Below are 21,344 nucleotides of genomic sequence, written 5' to 3'. Positions count from 1 at the left end.
GAAAATCAAAGTGTAGTCTTACATGGAAGATTGATTAAATTTCATAACCAGATTCATCGCTATTAGAAATTTATCCAACGTATGGTCTCTCAAGTATTTGATTTGGCCGGGAAACAAATAACTTTTCTTTGAATTTCTAGTTTGGAAACACGCTTTAAGCACCATCTAAACAATGTGGTTTGGGTTTGGAATCCATTCTTTCTAACTAAATATAATTGAGCGAAGACCCATATCCAAGTGAGTTCTTATTTAGGTCCAGCCCTAGTTCATTTCAACATCTCATCATGTAACCGGGGTTTACCTCCTTCAAGTTTAAAGTGGTATAAAGAATAGGACGAGTACATTTTGGGTCAGGACAAAGAACTGCCAACTTAACCTCTAACTTTTAATAACAATTTAACATAGTAGCTAAGCCATGATTTTTTTAGCTGAGACTCGCATAGTCACAAATAACGTATCGAAGTTTTAAACGGCAAGGTTTTCTCTGGTATAATACGGTGAATTTGAAAAAAATGCAATAGATTTTTAAAAAAATAAAAAAACTAAAAATGAAGAAAAAACAAAATAAATGAGAAACTAATAACACAAACTTTAAAAGATAATTAAAAGATAAGTAGATTTGCAACAAATAAAAAATAGAAAATAAAAAGAAAACTGTTTGACATTAAAAAACAAAAAAAAGTGAAAAAATCGAAAAAATGTGTTTTTTTCGTTTTTAATGTTTTTTTTTTAAAATATGTTTTTTTAAGTTTCAAACTGCCATTTAATTTATCACTTAAAAAAAACGCGTTGCGTTTTCTGTGACTATGGCTGATAGATACTTTAAATCACTAGACCTGTGACGGCACCTTACCTAATTTTTGAGTTATCATGTTATAATTTTAAGCATTTCAATGAAAATTTTAGTGGGCTGGTGGCCCACACAAGCTCCATGTATCTCCACCACTGATTTGACAACGCTGTACTCAGCCAATCTAAATTTCGCTGCAATATACACTAAAACAATAAATTAGAGAAACTTGGCTGGAACAAACCAACGGACGGATTAAAGTATCCATACTTTTAGGGCATCTGGGTAGTCAATCTCGTGCCTTTATATTATCCATTTTGGCATTCTCAGATCTATGGCCATGCATATGAGACAGTGAACAAAGGAAATTGTATGATAGAAAGCAGTTCACGACGAGGACTTGTTTGGACGGTTGAATTAAAAATAAATTTTGTTAGGCATGCCATATTGTAAAATATTCACAGAAAACTCACTTGAGAATTTGGTGATAATAGATAATGCACCTAACCTTTTTATATTGTTAAAAACAGCCCAAGTAACTTTCTTTTCCTTTTTTCAAATAGCCTAGGTTATGATAAAAGTCACCAAAATAAGATAAACTTTGAGTTAGTTTGCGTGGAGCTCTTCATTATACCCAATAACATCAGTAAATGGTTAAACACATACACGTAAGTCAGTAGTTTATTAATATTTAAATCAGTTTGGTGATTTTTTTTTTCTTTATTAGGGAAAGAAAGTTACCCAAGGGAAACTTAAATGTATACATGGGCAAAACGGCGACTCTTTATTTTATTTAACAATCTAAGTCATAAAAAATTTGAAAGACCTTTATTATGAAATATTGAAAACCTAAGCGTGTTTCTCAAAATACTGAAAAGTTGAGTGCGTTTTTTATTATCGCCAAACATCAGATGCATCTTTGAAAATTTCCCTTTCTTTTAAGTACAGGAACCCTCTAAAGGGGGACCACTTTGATCCTGCTACTTGAAGAAAAAACACCAGATAAGCCAAACACCGATGAAAAATGGACATAGAACCAGTGCACATATCAATCAAAGTCAAACTGGTTATTATGTTATTTTCATTACTGCGAGCTTAGGAATTGAAGAACTTGCATTACGTGTCTAGCTTTTCAAACCGAAAGTCTAGTCGCCTGACTCTCTAAGGCCGACTCAATTTCCTTGGAGTTCATATCCTTCTTGCCGAAGAAAACTGCCGAGACCTTTAGTTGACCAGCAGACTGCTTAGAGGAATAAATAGAAAATAGACGCGGCATTTGCTGCCCAAATGAATTGCAAGGCGACATGTAATTAAGATACCATCATCCTTGTCTTCATAGCTCCAGCAGGCTTCAATGCCACATGATTATGAAGGGAGCTTTATGACCAATTGTTTGCATAAGTGGGAACACTAGACACCAGCGTGCAATTTCTATACAAAGTGAAGCTACTTGCTCAATAAGGAACTGGTATGCGAATTGAAGTAGGGGAATTTTTCATATCATCCAGCAGAAGATCCAAAAGAGCTGAAGCTATAGGCCCTCCTTCCCCTGTACACGTAGGAAACAGAAAAAGGGACTTGAGTTTCAAAATTCAAGGCAAATATATGTTTCTGGCCAGAGAAAGCATTCAAATAAGTGCACCGGCAGTAAATCGCTTACTGCAGTGAAAGATGACAAGGGAGGCACATGAAAGTCTAATCATCGAGGCAAAAAACTGATATGCTTTTTCCTTTGAAAAACTAATAGAACCACATACCTACATTAAAAGATTTTTGCCAGTACCACAAAGATAAAAGAGCAGCCAACAGTCCAGAGTCCCAGACGTACTTAAACCTGACGGTATGGTTCATAACCACAATTTACTAAGAGAACTTGATGCCACATGGATACGGATGTGGATACAGGGATGTACCACAGCATCTGACGTTCATAGTATGATTCATAAAGGGACACAAAAGGAGAAACGTGGAGTTTCATGTGAGTTGAGAGTCTTGTGACATAGACCCAGAGTAATTACATACCTAGTTTACCTGAAAAAACTGTTAGGGGGTACCAGAAGCTTTTCACTAGTTACTTGACCAAACTAGTCATTGACATTTGCAATTACTCAAACATTAACCTGATCTAACAATTTCAAGTGATCCTCCATTATCTGGTGATATTAGTTAAAGACATAGTTTGACCATGAAAATGACAGGAGAACTAGACAAAGAAAGGTAGACCAAGCTCATTCTCGGTTCTGCTTAACATTAATGAAAGGCTTTGCTGAAATAAGGTCGAAGAGATAAGAACAAAAATTATAAATAACAAACAAATGAATGAGAAAGAACAAATATATTATTACCATTGCCTATGAGCTGTTCATCCCACTGTATGACAGGCCGTACCAGAGTACCACTGCCGATGAGCATCATTTCTGAGGCAGCCTTCCCCTCTTCAACTGCAACATTTCCCACTTTAATTCCATTAAGCCTTCCATCTTTTACCAACCTTTCTGCAAGAACTAAAATTCTTTTTGCTGTGCACCCAGAGAGAATTTTATCAAAACGTGGCATCAACAGCACTTTTCCTTCTGTGATAAATGCAACATTCATATTTGGACCTTCTGCAACAAAGCCTTCATCGTCTAACCAAATTGAGGCGAAAGCACCTTGATCCTCTGCCTCCATCTTTGACAGAACATTGGGCAGGTAATTTACACTTTTCATGGTTGCAAATTGTGGAGACTTTATCTGTGTAGTTGATGTTACAACTTTAACACCTCCATAATTGGGCAAAGACTGATCTTGGATCACAACTGCATAAAGAGAAGGATTTTCACGACAAGATGGAGACAAAAGGAAATCACCAGGTCCTGAAGAAAGCCAATATCTCAGCGACCCATTTCTACATTTAGAAGCACTGACAGTTTGGATGAGTATAGCTCTCATGATTGGTAAATCAAAGGGCAATGTAATTCTCGCCATTTTAGCAGACCTCAGGAAGCGTTCAAGATGTGAATCTAATTCATAGAGAAACCTAGACAAACATATTCATGAAAAGAATGTCAAACCATGATGAAAATTGGCTTGCTAGAAGAGATCATAGCAAGAAGGAAATAAGTGTTAGAACCATAAGAAAGACGGTACAGCACAAAAGGAAAGTACATGAAAACAAATAAGACAGCACATCCACCTTAGGTCATGCTGGCATCACAGTTATGAGCATGCACTTCTTGAGCTATAGATCTCAAGAAAGTTGGTAGATCAAGCAACATAAAGGGACACAATTGATGTGATCGAAGGACCCAAATTTTTGACAAACAAAGGCACACAAAAACAAGCAAGTATATAATGTGAGGCAAGCTAAGTCACATAGGTACAGGTATAGGTAAGGGGACGTGGGTACTGGTACGGCGATTTTAGAAAATTTGGATATGCAGGTACGACAAAAAAAGTATCTATGAACAGCACAGATATATAAGCTAAATTCCACAAAAACTCAAATTTAAAACAAAATTCATACCTAATACATGATGAAAACAATCTTAAAAACTCAAAACAAAAGAAAAAGTTGTGTTTTGGATCGGTTCCAACCTGAAACCGATCCAAACGTACCAGTGCCATACCGCCATACCAGTGCTGGTACAGGGGCAAAACAGGCGTACCTGTATGACATAGCAGGCAAGACAACCATAGATGCTCATCTTAATTGCTGAAGTTAATATGGTTTAACATGGCTTGTGTACTGGGAAACAAGTTCTCCATGCACTTCACAAATTTTGATGTCAAACCACAACTTTTCACAATCATAAAGAACAAGGCTTGATCTGTGAAGCTAGAAAAATCTGCTGACAGATGGCAGACTACTATTCAAAACATGACTCTCACTAGGAATGCTTCATGGAATGGATAGGCGATGCTTGACCTGCAATCCATCAAAAACCAGCATCCGCTACTAGGTAGTACTGTATTAGCATGATCGAGACATTATTCCGGGAATGCAAATGAACACTGAAAACATGACAGCAGTCTGAGTAGGAATCAGTTTTACAACTTGCCAAGTCAAAAATAAAAACAACTAGTTTCTACAAGAGCAAGTAAATTATGCTATTGGAGAACATGTACAAGAATGATTAGCATACCGCGAAGTGGCTTTGAGTAGAATAGAATAAAGCATTCAAACAGAAACTGAAAAGTCAATAAAGATGGCTAAGGCTACAAAACATGTCTCAGCGAAGGACATCAAACACATGGATATTAGACAAAGTCAATAAGTATTCATTATACAACAGGATGCCAGCGAGAGATATTAAACAGTAATCACAGAGAATTCAAAGGTTACTGTTTGTGCAGGAGAAGCAAAACAAGTATTGTTAGTAAAGAGGTCTGAGTGCCCAAGATAATCTCACCCATCAACTACAGTTGCTGTGTCAAAAACACCGTGGCCTCTATGAACCATGTGATCATCCATTGGGATTACCATTACAGCTGGGTCTGTAGTTATGCCACCAAAAATACTGGAATACATGGCTAAGAACTGCTGCTTTGACTGCCTATTCCACTGATTCTCATTCAATCTGTCAAGGACCTTAGGAGCCAACAAAAGCCAGTAGTTTAACAAAATTATTAACTGAACCAACCACTTAAGAAAGCATCATGACATAAGGTGGAAGCTGCAAGTTTCTACAGCAATGCACATGAAATAATCCTAAAAAAGAGCCAAAACCCTTGTATTTATGAAGATAGTCAGGGTATATGTACAGGACAATAGACAAGGACAACCTGGCTGTATAAGTTTAAGTTCTAATGTGGACGGGACATGCATGAAGCACTACATCTTAGAAACTTTTATTTTTTTTCAGAAGGAAATTCGCAAAAAAGCCATAACTTGGAGAACAATCTCATTTAACACAAACACTTTACTAAAGACATTGCAAAATGTATCCACATGATCCAAACTTTGTCTTCTTGTGTGGTGGGCTATTCTGGTTGGTTAAAAACTTAAAACTAGAAAAGTTTCAAGGAAAATTTAAGTCTAAACCGACTGTTACTAGAAGGCAATTTGGACAGAGAAAAAAAGAAATAGTATCATGCATTGTTGCTGCTAAACAACTTTTTCCAAGAAAAGGAAGAAAAATATTGCCAATGTAAGAAACACTACCTCTGATGTTGATAGAAGGGAAACACTGTATCCAGGAGCGTTGGTACACAAATCTACTGGCAAGAAATACAACCAACAGTGGGAGGTTCAGTAGTTTCTCCATTCATAATATGCATATCTTACCCATTTAAGTATCAGCGAAAGATACTCAAAAGTAGCGAAAGATACTCAAAAGTAGCAAACGATCAAATCAATTTTTTATCAAAATATGCATATATGCTAGCTTGATTGCCTCTTCATTTCAAGTCGACACCACTAAAAAAATAATTAAAAAACTGTGTTGACTGGATACTCCATGACTGCTTCTCTCTTACACGCCTGTGCCAGTAAAAGTTAAATATCATAAAGAAATTATTTATCTTCAAAATTATTGAATACCCTGCAAACCCATACAAAGGGAGCTGGTGACTAATTAAATGGGACAAGAAGGAAGATTTAAACCCTTTTGTGCTCCACTATGCAAAAGGTGATAAATGCTTCAAAATCATGCTCCACAAATCTCTGGTGTAACTTAACGAAGTGGTCTACGTAAGGTGTGTGCTACTCCACCATAAGCCATTTCTGCAGACCACGTGCAAGATATGAGATTTTAAGTTCAGTCCACAATATCCAGCTTGTCTGGATAATTGGGAGCCGGAGAAACCTATCATATGAAACTTAGGATAGTTGAGACTCTCCTACGCAGTGGCAACGACAGCACTATTTGGAGGTGTGGCATGGTCTCTATCCGATCCTTGCCTTTCATGATTATGGAGATGTTTGTTGGTCAACATGGTAGTCTGTTTAATGTCAAATAGGCAGATTCTAAGATGGTTGAATGGGTTTTACTAGTTTGTCTTCCTTCGTTTTGTTGGATGCATGTTTCATGTTGGTTCAGGATCTATCCTGAAATCAAGACCTGTTCCTGCCGTGGAGGGCAACCGTCGAAGCAGTTCGACTATGCTGTGGTTAAGTGCTCCATTAATGTAAGGGGTTTTCAGTTCTTTTGTGGAGTTTTCTTTCTGTTGGGAGGACTCCATTATTCCATATTGATATTAGCTACTGTTTTGGTTCTTGTTGCGGTTATTTCTCCAGTTATTTGGTGCAATTATTACAACAAGAACAAATAAAAAGGTAGCATGCAGTCAAGATCGAAATGTTAAACCTGCCATGGCTTCTCTAGGAGAAGAATCACCAATCGCGCATCGGATCTCTGCAAGACCAGCTCGACCCTTTAAATGAAGATGCGGTAGGTACTTCTTAAGAGAGCAATTTTCTCCGCCAGTTTGAATCGGCCGCCGTGATATGTTTCCAATTTTTGGAGACAAGATAGCTGCTAGGGTATCCATGGGTCACCGCAAGTAACGAGAGGGACGACACGAGGCAAAGAAGACGGCTGCACATATAAGAAAAACACAGAGAGTGTCGGACTTAACACGAAGGCTACCGATATTCTTCATAATGCAGAAATGAAATACTATAAAACAAAGAGAGTATTTGCTGGGAATAGAAATTCCAAGAAAGAGGACAAAGAAGAAGACCAAATACAGAGACGTCGAAGAAAACGTCAATCCCCCTTCACTAAAGCAAATTCCTTCGCAGATTAGCACCAGTTCTTCGTGTCGGGAGCCCTTTTCTCATCCTTGTTTGCCACGCCCACAGCTTCCGGCGAGGTGGCGTCATTTTTGTTGGGGAGAAGCGCTGATCATCAAACGTCCAAGTGGGAATTAATCAAATGGCTACAGATGCCACTTTTTCTCTCTCATTGTTGCAACTAGAGCCCCAGCAGTACCAAAAATTCTATCCTTGCTCCTAATGTGTCTTCTTTTGGGATAATCTCCAATGACTCTCCATTTCCAGCCACTTCACCATGGGTTGGTGGCAGAGCCATCCGCTGATTTTTGCTAGCTCCACTCTGTGGTAGCCATAGTTACTGCACACTTCTATCTACGAGGGCATCTCACCTCTCAAGAAGTTTGTTTAGGAAACCAGGAACTTGACAATTCCTTGGAGAGGCGAAAACTTGGAGAAGCTTGGTTCTCACTTGCAGGAAGCACATCTCAAATAATTTATTTTCACTTCATTGTCTAGTCTTTATGTTGCAGACCGGACCGAAAGGACCCGGTAGATCTGGATTTGCCAGATATATCCAGGAACTCACTCCCCATAGGAGTGCCGGTTAGATCCATGTGTGCAATCATAGTTGTAAAGGACTCAGTTGGATTTCGGATAGTCCTATAGTTTTGTTTATATTGGATATATCTCAACTTTTTAAATTTCATTTAGGTTGGACCCATTTACTAGATCCATAAATCCATTTAGTATGTGTTGTTGTGGTATAAAGGGACCACACATCCCTTTCTTGGGGCTTGTTGATGATTTTCTGAGAAAACTATTGTTTTTTTGTTCTCCATTATTTCATTACTTTCATTGCTTCTTCACTAGTCGACCTAATATTTCTGAGTTGATTGTGAGTTAGAGGAGAAATCCTCTTCCCCACTGCATCACTTGCATTTTGTTCATTGTCTTATCCTTTTTCTTTTTAAATCTACGTTGTACTTTTTACATTAATATATACGATATTATGTTGTAGTAAATACATAATTAGTTTTTCATTAACTGACTACTTACTTACTTTCGTGTGTTTTATTGAATGAAAGTATTGTTATACCGTATAATTTTTTTGCTTATATGATTCTCCTATATACTGAATAATCTTGCTGTACGAAATCCATGTCTTTGTCTTGGCAACTACTGGTCAAGCTGCCTGAGAAGAGGCCAAAGGTTGATTTTCTAAAGTGAAGTGAGGGAAAGGACCATGACATGGGTTTTCGTTAAGAAAGAGAAAAATTCAATTTTCTTAATAGTTACCTGCTCAAAACTATTTGGATGAAAGTAGCAACTGAGGCATGGGTTTTGAATGAGGCATGCATGTGGGTATTTCTTATGAGTATAAACATGAATATCCAAAAAAGAGGGTTTGAATATGTGAATTAAATGACGTTCTTAATCCATTTTGTTTGTGCATTTAACATATGACTGTACTTTTCGTTGAAGAACTTGTGAATAGATTGCTTGTAACATTTGATGCTGCATTGCAGAGGCAAGAATTGTCCATAATGGCAGAATGTGCAAAAATTCTGTCACACGTGCGAGATTCTGATCTTGCCCTCTTGATATTTCACTTTTTACTGGATTCAACAATCTTCTGCTATTAATTTCTTTTTTCAGGTTTTACAGGGATTACATGTTCTGGTATTTTCTTTAACGTGATATAGATGGCTCTGATTTGCTTGGCAGCTATAAGTAGCCGTTATGCTACTTTAACAAAAGTAAAAATGAACTTACGTTTGTGTAAAAATCACGGCATTGATATGGCAATTGACAAAGCCAAAATAGAAGTAATTTCATTATTTAACACACAAGCAGCATGAGGTTTTAAGCTTCACCTTATGTGCTTGGACATACAATGGTTGTCAAGATTGTCAAGTCATTGCATGAGAATATGCTTTTTGTCAAATTGAGGTTTAAGTTTCAACTTGGTACTTGGAACATAACCAATTGCTAAGCTTGCTATGTACTTGCATCAGAATATGCATTTTGTGATGGTTGAAACTTGAAAGTATTGAACATTGTTCTGTATCCCAGTGCTTCAAAACAGGTTCTGCTCTCTTATTTTCTACATGTCCTTCAGCTTTCAAGGTTGTGGTGTTGCTTTTATGGCGTGCAGTTTAACAGGGGTAGCTCTGCCATGCAACACTGTGTTGCTTCTCGACAAATCTTCATTCATGTGAAAGTGATGGGCTTAAAGATAATGCTACTGCAGCGTGACATCTGTGGCATGTGAGCTTGATGACATCTAATGCGTCGCTGGTCTACGCTTGTAGAGGGAGAAGATGAGGTCGAAATGCGTTCAAGCTTGTTGAGAGAGAATAATCATCAACTCGAACAACGGAGGATGGATAAGGAGAATAAATGGTACAGCTTGGAGGCAGAAGAAAATGGCCATCTAAAAAGCAGCTGATAGCGCAGAGCAATGTATTGGAACTAAAAGAATGAGAAGATCGCTGTTAGAGATGGAAAGCTGATGATATTATGCAGAGACACAGACGGGACTTTGTCAGATTGGCTAGCCGTCTGTTGATTGATTCTGTAGTTGTGTTCGAGAGTAGCCTTATTGTTGTGAGCGACTATGTTCAAGTAGTTTGTGTTTTTTACCGGATTTGAGCGTCCTAGTTCTTCTTGTAAATAGCTTTAGTTGGCATAAAAGTAAGGGGCTTACTTCCTCCCTTCAATTTTCATTGGAAGTACACCAAACAGTTTCAGATGGTGCAAGGAGTAATGGACAAACCAATGAGAGGCAAACTATGACTGCCCATCTGACAAATGCCACATTTTCTCTCTCATTGTCGCAACTAGTGAACAGAAAACTTGAAGATCACGAAGATTATTATAACCACCCTCTGGAATCGCCATACATGCAAACTCTTGAAAGTTTCCTACATATTAATATTCAAAAGATAGCATGTAACAACTTAAAGCAAGAGTCTGTGATCACACTAAAATGCAGATTCTAACTGCGTTTGAGTATATCAATCTGCTGCAGACCCAAGTTTGCTAGTCCAAGCCACACTACCATCAACACTCTCAAGTATATCCTCCACAAACTTTATCAACGAACACAATCCTCCCAAGAAGTTATGATCAATCACTCCTTCCCCATCCACAACATGCGCGAAATCCACGAGCTTCACAGAAGCCGCCACCGGTCGGCTACCGTCGGCCTCATCCCGGCCATACATCAACAGCACCGACGTCGAGTAGAAGTGGTAGAACGTCTGCCTCTCGAACCACTGCTTCAATTCCAGCAACTGCGCCAGAACTCCGGTCGGACCGCCAAAGATGGCGGGTGCATGCGTGCAATCCGGCGAACTCGAAGAAGCGTTCGATGAAACGAACGCCCTCAGGACCGACCTGACTTGATCAATACTGAGAATGGCCTTCACCCAACGCCTCCCAGGCTTCCATAAACCCAGTTCTTCAGTCTGGTACACCTGCAACCCAGAAATCCTAAACCCCAGTTTCAAACTGGTGGAAGTTCTGTCCTTCTCCACGCATTTGTCCACGTACTCATCCGACGCGCCGGGATACCACGTTCGGGACCCGATTTTGACGTCAATCACAGAGGGACGATAAAGGGATGAGACGACGTCGTTGATGACAAGGTGCTCGCGGGGACCGGAACCATCCGAAGCTTCTAAAAGTTGGGTACCGTAGAAGGATGGGAAGAATCGATAGACATTCGGTGGCAACTGGGAGTTCGACCAGAAGGATTGGTAAAACCCCACCTCCTTCGACCCCCGATCATGGTCTTGCAGCGGCTTGAAGAAGCGCCCTGCGCCGTCGACAAGGGGTCCGAGATTTCCTTCCGCCGCTTGGTGGCCGGCGACCTGGTGCGGCGGGGCTTTCAGCAACATCTCCTTCCGTTCTGCTTCCCTCCTCCCTCAAGAGCCCGGCATAGCAACCGAAACCAGCACTAGCTTTTCCACCTTGGGTTCGACAGAAGATGCCGGTCCAATATAAAAGAAGGAATAAACCACCACCAGTTTTTCCGCCTATTCGATGGAAGATGCCGCACGGCTCGCACCGACACAAAGGAAGAGGAACCGCGTCTCGCCGCGTTATTTGTCTTGATTGACAAGTGCGATGCGGCGAAGAACCAGCACGCCACCCGGAACGCCGTGGCTTTACGGTGAGGTAGCGGGCATTTCAAAGATGCACTTCAGTTGAGAACCTACATTTTGTTCTTAATCCCATTCATGACTTCACGTTCTCAAAATTTTTGTTCTACATGACTTCATGTTACTCAATTTAATGACGGCAGTCATTACAACTTTTGGAGGTTGCGATTATTCTTTAGACAGCAGCAACTGGGGCAACCGATAGCTATGCACCGCTTCTGAATGAAGTTCTAATAAGAAGAGCGAATACTTGTTCATCCTTTGACTGGAGAACTTTTATCTTATGCTTGGTAGACTGGAAAAAAAATTGACTATGGATTCTCAAAATGCTGAAATTGTGGCTGACATGCTTCTAGCACTTGAAAAACTTGCTTCGAAGTCATCAGTTCTCCTTTCTGACCAGGTGAGCAACCAGTTGAGCTGCATTATTTTTTACACTAGTATGTGAAACTAGGCTATGGTTGACTAATTATTTCTTTTGCTTGTATCGTTATGTTGTCCTTTTAGACAAGTAGTTGCTTCTATTTATGCTGGCTATTGTGGTTATCAATATTGACAGGTGGATACTTTTGGTTTTTCTTAAAGTGCTTCTTATAGTGCTATTGCTGGCTTTTACCAGACACTTTTTTTGGTCATTAGAGCATTCATATGCCACTAGTATTCTACTGCTTGAGTTTGGTGGATTTTCTTTTAGGTGCTTTGTTGTTGTCATAAAAAAAATTCCTTTTTTCTGGCATTAATTTGTGCTCTTCTTTACCTTGGCCTCAGATGGATTTGCTCCTTTCATTTCTGAGGATTGATCTGCCATCCGATTCACATATAACAGCATTGAAATGTTTTTGGCTTCTTTCACCAAAAGCAATTTCATGTATTCCTGTTCATGAGAATGCATTGAGAGCTCTTCTTGGACTTTTAGAGAAGTCTGATAGTCCTGTGAATTTGCGATGTGAGGCCATGAGAGTTTTGCGCAAGGTTACTCTCTCCCCTCCTCCTGAGCTCCATCTGTCTGTGTGTATGCATGTTCAGCTCACTCACTCTCATACCTTCCTTACATACACATTAGGAGAAAAAAATAATAATTATCCTTTCGCTATATACTGAAAATTTCATTGTTACTTGACAGATTTTCCGCTTTTCTCTACCATCTCTGGATCAGTCTATTGTGGTTGATTTGATAAAGGTTGTAGAAATTGCTGCTCGTTCTCATAATCTGGCAGTCAAACATGTTGCTTTTGGCCTACTTAGCTTTCTGCGTTAGGAAGATTACCCCAGAAACTTGGCGTGATAAATTTGATGAATGCTTGATCATGTCCAAGTGCTATCAAACTAATCCACAAAGCACAAGCCCCTTGTCTGGTGAAAATGATCTACAAATTCTCCCATGTAGTCTGACACTGTTGAGAATGGATGAAATTACTTTGCTTTGTGAGAAGGGGGCTGCTGAGATCAAGTCAGAAGTAGCCATATGTGGATCAAAGGATGAATTGTATGGGGAGCTAGAGCAAGAATTGCAACATTTACTTGGACTTGTTAGGGTTCTCATGAAGGAGTATACTATGGTATCTCACCTAGCACTTTGCAGGGTCAAAGGCTTGGTAGAAACCTTGGTTGGTGCTCAGGGAAAATTAAATGGTGATTCTGTTGTCATTTCCAAAGAAATGAGAAAAGGCTACGATAATGAAGAAAATTCTCACTCATCTAGTGGTCAAGTCCCTACAATTCAAGGAAGGATGCTGGATTCATCAATTGCAAGTCTGTTGTTTTCTTTATGCAGATTTTCTTGCACGTCTTGATTTTCTTGATGCAGCCGATACTATTGATGCTAATATTAGCGATACCGTTAGTTTGCTTATGGAATGTGTCTGGAAAGATAACTTCAGTCATAATTCTGGGATGTATATGATCGTTTCATTCTTTCTGCATTTTCATGTAAAGCTCAATTTATTGAAAAAACCAAATCAGAGTTCGATCTTCAGCAGGCATGAATGTCTGAAACAAAATTCTCAGAATAGTGCCTCTTATTCGGTGGGGGCAATTTATGAATATGACCAAGTTGATGGTCGATAACAAGTTCGAAGTTCAAGAGGGACATCTCTTGGCACGAGGTTGAAGGTGGGTGTACTCTCCGGTAGGCAGGAGGGACCTGAAGGTTTTAATTAACCAGTGAGCTGCCAATGTCTGGTCCGTGATGGTGGAAAAAGGACTGGTGGCCTGACAGAAACTAATCATGAAAATGATTGCCTGAAAAACTAGCATGATTCTTTCTGAGTTAAACATGAAAGCTTCACTTTGGATTTTGCAAAAAAAATGACGGAATAATTTTGGATAGTCTACAAGATTAGTAAATATGCTGCTATTCAAGGTGCTTGGTTTGCAACTTCATTCATATTCAGCCAGTTGCTTTGTCTTGGAGGAGTGCAATCAGATTCTTGTTATTGTTGGTTGCGATCAGTTTCAGGTTTTGCCTGTGCTGAAAATGAACTCCACAGCCTCTTTTTTGATGAAAAAACCATCCAATTTCTTGACTGGGTAAAGATAAATGACGACAGGAAATTTAGCAGGATTTTTGCAATGGAAGCCACTGACTTTTGCTCCAAAATACCCTACATGCAAGAATGTGGAATTAAAGTTGCAGAAGTGCACAGAAAAATTTGTCTTGCAGAGGTAATGTTATCTACTGCTACTACATTAGAACCTACTTTTTATTTTCAGAGATGGTTTTTGAAGCTAAGAGCAAAGACCCTTGAATATTTGTCGGACATGTTAGGCATGTTGGAACTTTTCACTTGTGATAAAAGGAGCGTCAGAAATGAAGAACCTGCTGAAAAGAATGTCAGGATGAGCTTTCCCAAACAATGCGCAAATTTTGGATGCACTGACATATCAGCTCACGTGTCATTTCAGTTCAGAAGTTTAGCCAAAGAGTTTGATCTTCTAGCCATGTCATTCATGGACATCGAAATGGAAAGCTTTAGATATATCTCGATTCTTGCACTTAATTGTTCCTTATTAGCCTTCTCTGCTGCCTTTGTTGTCTTTTTTCCTGAACTGCCAGATAATGAATTTGATGTGTTGAGCTCTTGGAGTTCAAGAAAGCAGCTTCATGCAAAGCTGGTACAAGATCTAGCTGAGTGATTGTGGCATGCAGATACGGAGATCAGTGAAGAACTGTTTTGTTCTCAAGAACTTTTGGGAACGTATTCTTCTTGCCATCTGGAACACAGTTTTTTAGCTATGACTATGTCTTGGAGGGATCACTCGAAATTTGCAGGTTTGCTATACCACGGGTGCTTAGGTTGCAAAAGTGTGCAGTTGGGGAAAACAGTAACATTGACCGAGTCGATCTAGTGATGACTGGGGTGGTTCATCTGTCAGAAGTATTGGGAAGATGGATTCACCTGCCTTTCTGTATCCCAGGCTTTTTTTTCCGAACAAGGTACCTTCTCACATACAATAAATGCTTTTGAACCTTACCTGTATTGGATATTGATGTCGCATCATGGTATAGAAGCAACAACTTCTTCATGTAATTTGAATGCTGCTGAGCATAAGTGCTGCTCATCGTGCTCTGTTTTAGGTTGGTATAAAGGATGCCGTAGCACTTGAAAACTTCGTCCACTTCATGAGCTCCAGGACCCTTGAGTTAAATCTTCTCCTACAATAGTTTCTTCCTTTTTCTGTATTTTTGAGAAATAATTTCCAACCTCTTGTGGCATTCTTCTGCATTACTTGCAAAAAGGTGCTACAAGAGAGTCATATGGGTATGCGTTTTACATCATAGTTTTACATCACGTACTACGAGAACTTCATTTCCATGTAGGATAAGCTAGCTGTTTATTTCGATCTTATGTGTTAAACTGCTGTCGCCAATCCTTTTGTTGTATAAATGAGATTGCCATTGCTTTTGAGGTATTTGTCAATCTTTACTAATCAAACTTGTTCTTGGTTGTGTTGTCGGCGTTGTATTGGTGCAGAGATCTTTTCAAATTCGGGAAGCAAGGATTGTGTACAGTCGACTGCTCAAGGCTGTTGGTTTCATCTTAATCTCTGCGTTCAAATGAAAAATCTACCACCTAAGCTGCATACTGGCATTATGAAGATGTACTGCATTGTTGCAGCTAGACCATCTGATTGTCTGGTAGATGCTGAGGATGTGAAACAAGTGAGTGTAGGTTTTCGAGCTTGGGAGACTGAAGAAATGATGAACTTAAATGAAAAATTACTGCAGTATATCAAGGGTGAGGCTTCTGGCAGGACAGCTGAAACGGTTGAAGGGCTTGAAAAGTCAGGTTTCGTGAAGTCATTTGCAAGTTCACGGCCTAACCAGAACATGCAGGGTTTCTCAACATGCATGCTTGATGTTTCCGCGTTCCCCGTGGGCACTTATCAGTGCGGTTGGCACTCATGTTGTGTTGACAGTAATGGTCGTTGTTGGAGCCTCTTGCCTCTAAATTCCGGACCCATTTTTACAGTAAGAAAGACGTAGCATTATGTTTCACGTTGCTTTCCTTATGCAAATGGGCCAACTTCGCCCTCACTACTAGCACTTAGCCGCTGCCACCTTCCCATTACCAACAGCTACCATACTGCTGCTGCCTCTGCCATTCCCATCGCTTAATTCATTATCCTACCAAGTACCAGGTCAAATTATCATTATTGGTACTGCTTGACAATCACCAAAAAACTCCACCATTGAAGTTGTGGTTACTGCAGTCTTGTCACCACTATTCTACTGTGTAGCTATTGCTATCGGCTGCCCCAGTTGCTGCTGACTAAAGAATTATCGCAATCTCCAAAAGTTGTAATGACTGCCATCATTAAATTGAGTTACATGAAGTCATGTAGAACAGAAATTTTGAGAACGTGAAGTCATGTAGAAATTTTGAGAACGTGAAGTCATGTCTGGGATTAAGAACAAAATGTAGGTTCGGGTCTCTGGGAGCACCTTCTCATCAACGACGTCGTCTCATCCCTTTATCGTCCCTCTGTAATTGACATCAAAATCGGTCCTTCGGGCCTGGAAGCGTCGGATGAGTACGTGGACAAATGAGTGGAAAAGGATAGAACTTCCACCAGTTTGAAACTGGGGTTTAGGATTTCTGGGTTGCGGGTGTACCAGACTGAAGAACTGGGTTTATGGAAGCCTGGGAGGCGTTGGGTGAAGGCCATTCTCAGTGCTGATAAAGTTAGATCGGTCCTGAGGGCGTTTGTTTCATCAAACACTTCTTCAAGCTCGCCGGATTGCGCGCATGCACCCACCATCTTTGGCGGTCCGACCGGAGTTCTGGCGCAGTTGCTGGAATTGAAGCAGTGGTTCGAGAAGCAGACGTTCTACCACTTCTACTTGACTTCGGTGCTGTTGATGTATGGCCGGGACCGGTGGCGGCTTCTGTGAAGCTTGTGGATTTCGCGCATGTTGTGGATGGAGAAAGAGTGATTGATCAAAACTTCTTGGGAGGATTGTGTTAGTTGATAAAGTTTGTGGAGGATATACTTGAGAGTGTTGATGGTAGTGTGGCTTGGACTAGCAAACTTGGGTATATACTCAAACGCAGTTAGAATCTGCATTTTAGTGTGATGACAGACTCTTGCTTTAAGTGGTTACATGCTGTCTTTTGAATATTAATATGTAGGAAGCAATTCGGGAAGGGTGGTTATTATAATCTTCGTGATCTTCAAGTTTTCTATTCACTAGTTGCAACAATGAGAGAGAAAAAAGTGGCATTTGTCAGATGCGCAGTCATAGTTTTCCTCTCATTGGTGTGTCCATTACTCCTTGCACCATCTGAAACTGTTTGGTGTACTTCCAATGAAAATTGAAGGGAGGAAGTAAGCCCCTTACTTTTATGCCAACAAAAGCTATTTACAAGAAGAACTAGGATGCTCAAATCCGGTAAAAAAACACAAACTACTTGGACATAGTCGCTCACAACAATAAGGCTTACTCTCGAACACAGCTACAGAATCAATCAACAGACCGCTAGCCAATCTGACAAAGTCCCGTCCGTGTCTCTGCATAATAGCATCAGCTTTCCATCTCTAACTGGGTCCCTCCCATTCTTTAGTTCCAATACGTTGCTCCTCTGCGCTATCAGCTGTTTTTTAGATGGTCATTTTTCCAAGTTGTACCATTTATTCTCCTTATCCATCCTCGGTTGTTCGAGTTGATAACTAAAGCTTATTCTCCCTCAACAAGCTTGAACGCATTTCGACCTCATCTTCTCCCTCTACAAGCGTAGACCAGCGACGCATTAGATGTCATCAATCTCACATGCCACAGATGTCACGCTGCAGTAGCATTATCTTTAAGACCATCACTTTCACATGAATGAAGATTTGTCGAGAAGCAACACAGTGTTGCATGGCAGAGCTACCCCTGTTAAACTGCACGCCATAAAAGCAACACCACAACCTTGAAAGCTGAAGGACATGTAGAAAATAAGAGAGCAGAACCTGTTTTGAAGCACTGGGATACAGAACAATGTTCAATACTTCCAACCATCACAAAATGCATATTCTGATGCAAGTACATAGCAAGCTTAGCAATTGGTTATGTTCCAAGTACCAAGTTGAAACTTAAACCTCAATTTGACAAAAAGCATATTCTCATGCAATGACTTGACAACCATTGTATGTCCAAGCACATAAGGTGAAGCTTAAAACCTCATGCTGCTTGTGTGTTAAATAATGAAATTACTTCTATTTTGGCTTTGTCAATTGCCATATCAATACCGTGATTTTTACACAAACGTAAGCTCATTTTTACTTTTGTTAAAGTAGCATAACGGCTACTTATAGCTGCCAAGCAAATCAGAGTCATCTATATCACGTTAAAGAAAATATCAAACATGTAATCCCTGTAAAACCTGAAAATAGAAATTAATAGCAGAAGATTGTTGAATCCAGTAAAAAGTGAAATATCAAGAGGGCAAGATCAGAATCTCGCACGTGTGGCAGAATTTTTGCACATTCTGCCATTGTGGACAATTCTTGCCTCTGCAATGCAGCGTCACATCTTACAAGCAATCTATTCACAAGTTCTTCAACGAAAAGTGCAATCATATCTTAAATGCACAAACAAGAAGGATTAAGAACGTCAGTTACTTCATCCTACACCATTGCAGTAATCCTGAAGATTTGCAAGCATTTGCAGCACCAAGAGATGTTGCAGCCATAGCATGTCGCCCAATATCTTCTTCAGCAAATGCACTTATATGATGACATGAATACTTATGGATGGCTAATTAAATAACCGAAAAATGCAAGGTAAACAAGACAAAGATGGTTGCTTTCAGACTAAGAATAGAAGACGCCAGAAGGTGATGAACTCAACATGTCAAAATTCTACACCAATTTGAGGTACCAAATCTGCAAGAGAGGGCTCTTCTTCTCTTCATTACCCACAGATTCAAACCCTCTTTGTTGGACATTCATATTTATACTCATAAGAAATACCCACATGCATGCCTCATTCAAAACCCATGCTTCAGTTGCTACTTTCATCCAAATAGTTTTGAGCAGGTAACTATTAAGAAAATTTAATTTTTCTCTTTCTTAACGAAAATCCATGTCATGGCCCTTTCCCTCACATCACTTTCTTTAGAAAATCAACCTTTGGCCTCTATTCAGGCAGCTTGACAAGTAGTTACCAAGATAAAGAAATGAATTCAGGAACCGTAAGCGGGGAAGCAGACGTCAAATTTTTCCAGGGAGCAGGTAGCAAGATTGTTCAGTATATATAGAACAATTATATAAGCAAAAAGAGTATATATGATATAACAATACTTTAAATCAATAAAACACACGAAAGTAAGTAGTCAGTTCAAGAAAAATTAATTCTGTATTTACTGCAACATAATATCGTATACATTAATGTAAAAAGTACAAAGTAAACTAAAAAAGAAAAAGGATAAGACAATGAACAAAATGCAAGTGATGCAGTGGGGAAGAGGATTTCTACTCTAACTCACAATCAACTGATAAATGTTAGGTCGACTAATGAAGAAGCAATGAAAGTAATGAAATAATCGAGAACAAAGAACAATAGTTTTCTCCAAAATCATCAACTAGCCCCAAGAAAGGAACGTATGGTCCCTTTATACCACGCCAACACATACTAAATGGATATATGGATCTAGTAAATGGGTCCAATCTAAATGAAATAAAAAAAAGTCGAAATATATCCAATATAAATAAAACTATAGGACTATCCGAAATCCAACCGAGTCCTTTACGACTATGAATGAGGCTGTACAACAGGCCGGCCCAACTCGAGTGCAACTCGAATTTGCTAGTTTAAACTCGATTAGTCTGTAAATGAGTTGAGCTCCAATTCAAATAAAAACTTGAGCTTACAAACCAGTCAAGTTCGAGTTGCATAAACTCGACTTGATTAAACTTGAGTAAACTCGTTTAATTTAGGTAATCATTGTTGTTTATAATTTTCAAACTAAAAATTAACCAAGTCAAATGAAGAGTTGCTAAACGAGCTTAAATGAGTCAAGCTTGAGCTAGGACTTGCTCTATTGAGTCGAGCTCAAGCTGATCTTGTACAGTTCAAGTAAAGCTCAACCTGAAAAATATGAGTCTAGTTGAGCTGACCGGCTTGAATTCGACTCGACTCGTGTACAACCCCAAGAACTGAACCAGCAACTCATCTGCACTTTCGTCCCACGTGAGGACCATCTCACCTGTACTTCAACCTGTCCTCAGTCATGATGCACACATGGATCCAACGGCACTCCTATGGGGAAGTGAGTTCCTGGATATATCTGGCAGATCCAGATTTACAGGGTTCTTTCGGTCCCGCTCTGCATCATAAAATAAAAGAATAGACAATGAAGTGAAAATAAATTATTTGAGATGTGCTTCCTGCAAGTGAGAACCAAGCTTCTCCAAGTTTTCGCCTCTCCAAGGAATTGTCAAGTTCCCGGATTCCGAAACAAGCTTCTTGAGAGGTGAGATTCCCTCGTAGATAGAAGTGTGCAGTAACTATGGCTGCCACAGAGTGGAGCTAGCAGAAAATCAGCAGATGGCTTTGCCACCATCCCACGGTTTTAGGCAACATGCAATCTGAAAATGCCTAAAACATTGCCTAGATAGCCTAAGGTTTTCTCATTGACAACATGAGTTTTTGCCTTTGTCTTTCAATTTTATATTTTCTTCTTCTGAGACAGATTTTCTTTCTTGTTCCATTTTTTGTGCAGTTTTATTTTTACTTTGTTTTTTGTAGTATGTGATTTTGCATTAAAAGTAAGTGTGTGCATGTGAATCGCACTTATAGTTACAACTACAATTGATAGACTATTAAAAATTTTTGTATCATTTTAAGTTTTTTACTCGCATTGTATGTGTATCATCTTCGTAATAATTTTTCTTGTTTACTAGAATTATGATGAAGGAAAATTTTGTGGCAACGAGCAAGCATGGTCATGTCTATATATATATAACACACACACACACATGCATATACACTAACACTAATGGAAACCCAAACGTATAATGAATTTTTGGAGCATGACAACAACTAGGAGATTTGAACGTCGGATCACTGAGTGTGAGCAGCCTTGCCACCCAATTGCACTATGCCCCTTGAAATGATCTTATAATGAAATGAAATTGGTTTAACTCATTCCTTGTACATCTATATTCAAAGAGCATGTTGTTTTGATCACTATAAGTTAAAATCTAA

The 21,344-nt window shown here is 39.4% G+C and overlaps 2 protein-coding genes and 1 pseudogene across 4 annotated transcripts; 1 reads left to right on the top strand and 2 right to left on the bottom strand.

The window, feature by feature from the left end:
- Positions 1–1,842: 1,842 nt before the first annotated feature.
- On the bottom strand, positions 1,843–7,968 carry LOC116256191 (D-amino-acid transaminase, chloroplastic). Of its 3 annotated transcripts, none has more exons than XM_031632465.2 (6): positions 7,454–7,968; positions 7,078–7,308; positions 5,934–5,989; positions 5,182–5,360; positions 3,136–3,809; positions 1,843–2,339 (listed from the first exon to the last, which is right to left on the bottom strand). In XM_031632465.2, exons 2-6 carry the CDS (start codon positions 7,259–7,261, stop codon positions 2,245–2,247), a joined length of 1,188 nt encoding a protein of 395 aa, XP_031488325.1. In that variant the 5' UTR covers positions 7,262–7,308; positions 7,454–7,968; the 3' UTR covers positions 1,843–2,244. The 3 variants fall into 3 exon arrangements, with proteins under 3 accessions (XP_031488325.1, XP_031488328.1, XP_031488327.1); XM_031632468.2 differs by having other exon boundaries at positions 5,934–5,986; XM_031632467.2 differs by having other exon boundaries at positions 7,461–7,968.
- Positions 7,969–10,337: 2,369 nt separating this feature from the next.
- Positions 10,338–11,647, bottom strand: LOC116256249 (inositol polyphosphate multikinase beta-like). The gene has a single exon (XM_031632555.2). It carries the CDS (start codon positions 11,387–11,389, stop codon positions 10,505–10,507), a length of 885 nt encoding a protein of 294 aa, XP_031488415.1. The 5' UTR covers positions 11,390–11,647; the 3' UTR covers positions 10,338–10,504.
- Positions 11,648–16,457: 4,810 nt separating this feature from the next.
- Positions 16,458–17,212, top strand: LOC116255937 (inositol polyphosphate multikinase beta-like; annotated as a pseudogene).
- The last annotated feature ends 4,132 nt before the right edge of the window (positions 17,213–21,344 follow it).

Source organism: Nymphaea colorata, chromosome 6 (assembly GCF_008831285.2).
Source record: "Nymphaea colorata isolate Beijing-Zhang1983 chromosome 6, ASM883128v2, whole genome shotgun sequence".
NCBI classification, from domain to species: domain Eukaryota; kingdom Viridiplantae; phylum Streptophyta; class Magnoliopsida; order Nymphaeales; family Nymphaeaceae; genus Nymphaea; species Nymphaea colorata.
Note: the sequence above shows the minus strand (reverse complement) of the source record. Positions and strands in the feature narration are given on the sequence as shown.

Bases quoted from the DNA above. Each gene is read 5' to 3' on its own strand.
- LOC116256249 (XM_031632555.2), bottom strand. From the start codon at position 11,389: ATGTTGCTGAAAGCCCCGCCGCACCAGGTCGCCGGCCACCAAGCGGCG.
- LOC116256191 (XM_031632465.2), bottom strand. From the start codon at position 7,261: ATGGATACCCTAGCAGCTATCTTGTCTCCAAAAATTGGAAACATATCA. The intron at 3,810-5,181 runs GTGAGATTATCT...ATGTTTGTCTAG, and splicing joins ACAGCAACTGTAGTTGATGG to GTTTCTCTATGAATTAGATT. The intron at 2,340-3,135 runs GTAATAATATAT...CTACGTGTACAG, and splicing joins TGAACAGCTCATAGGCAATG to GGGAAGGAGGGCCTATAGCT.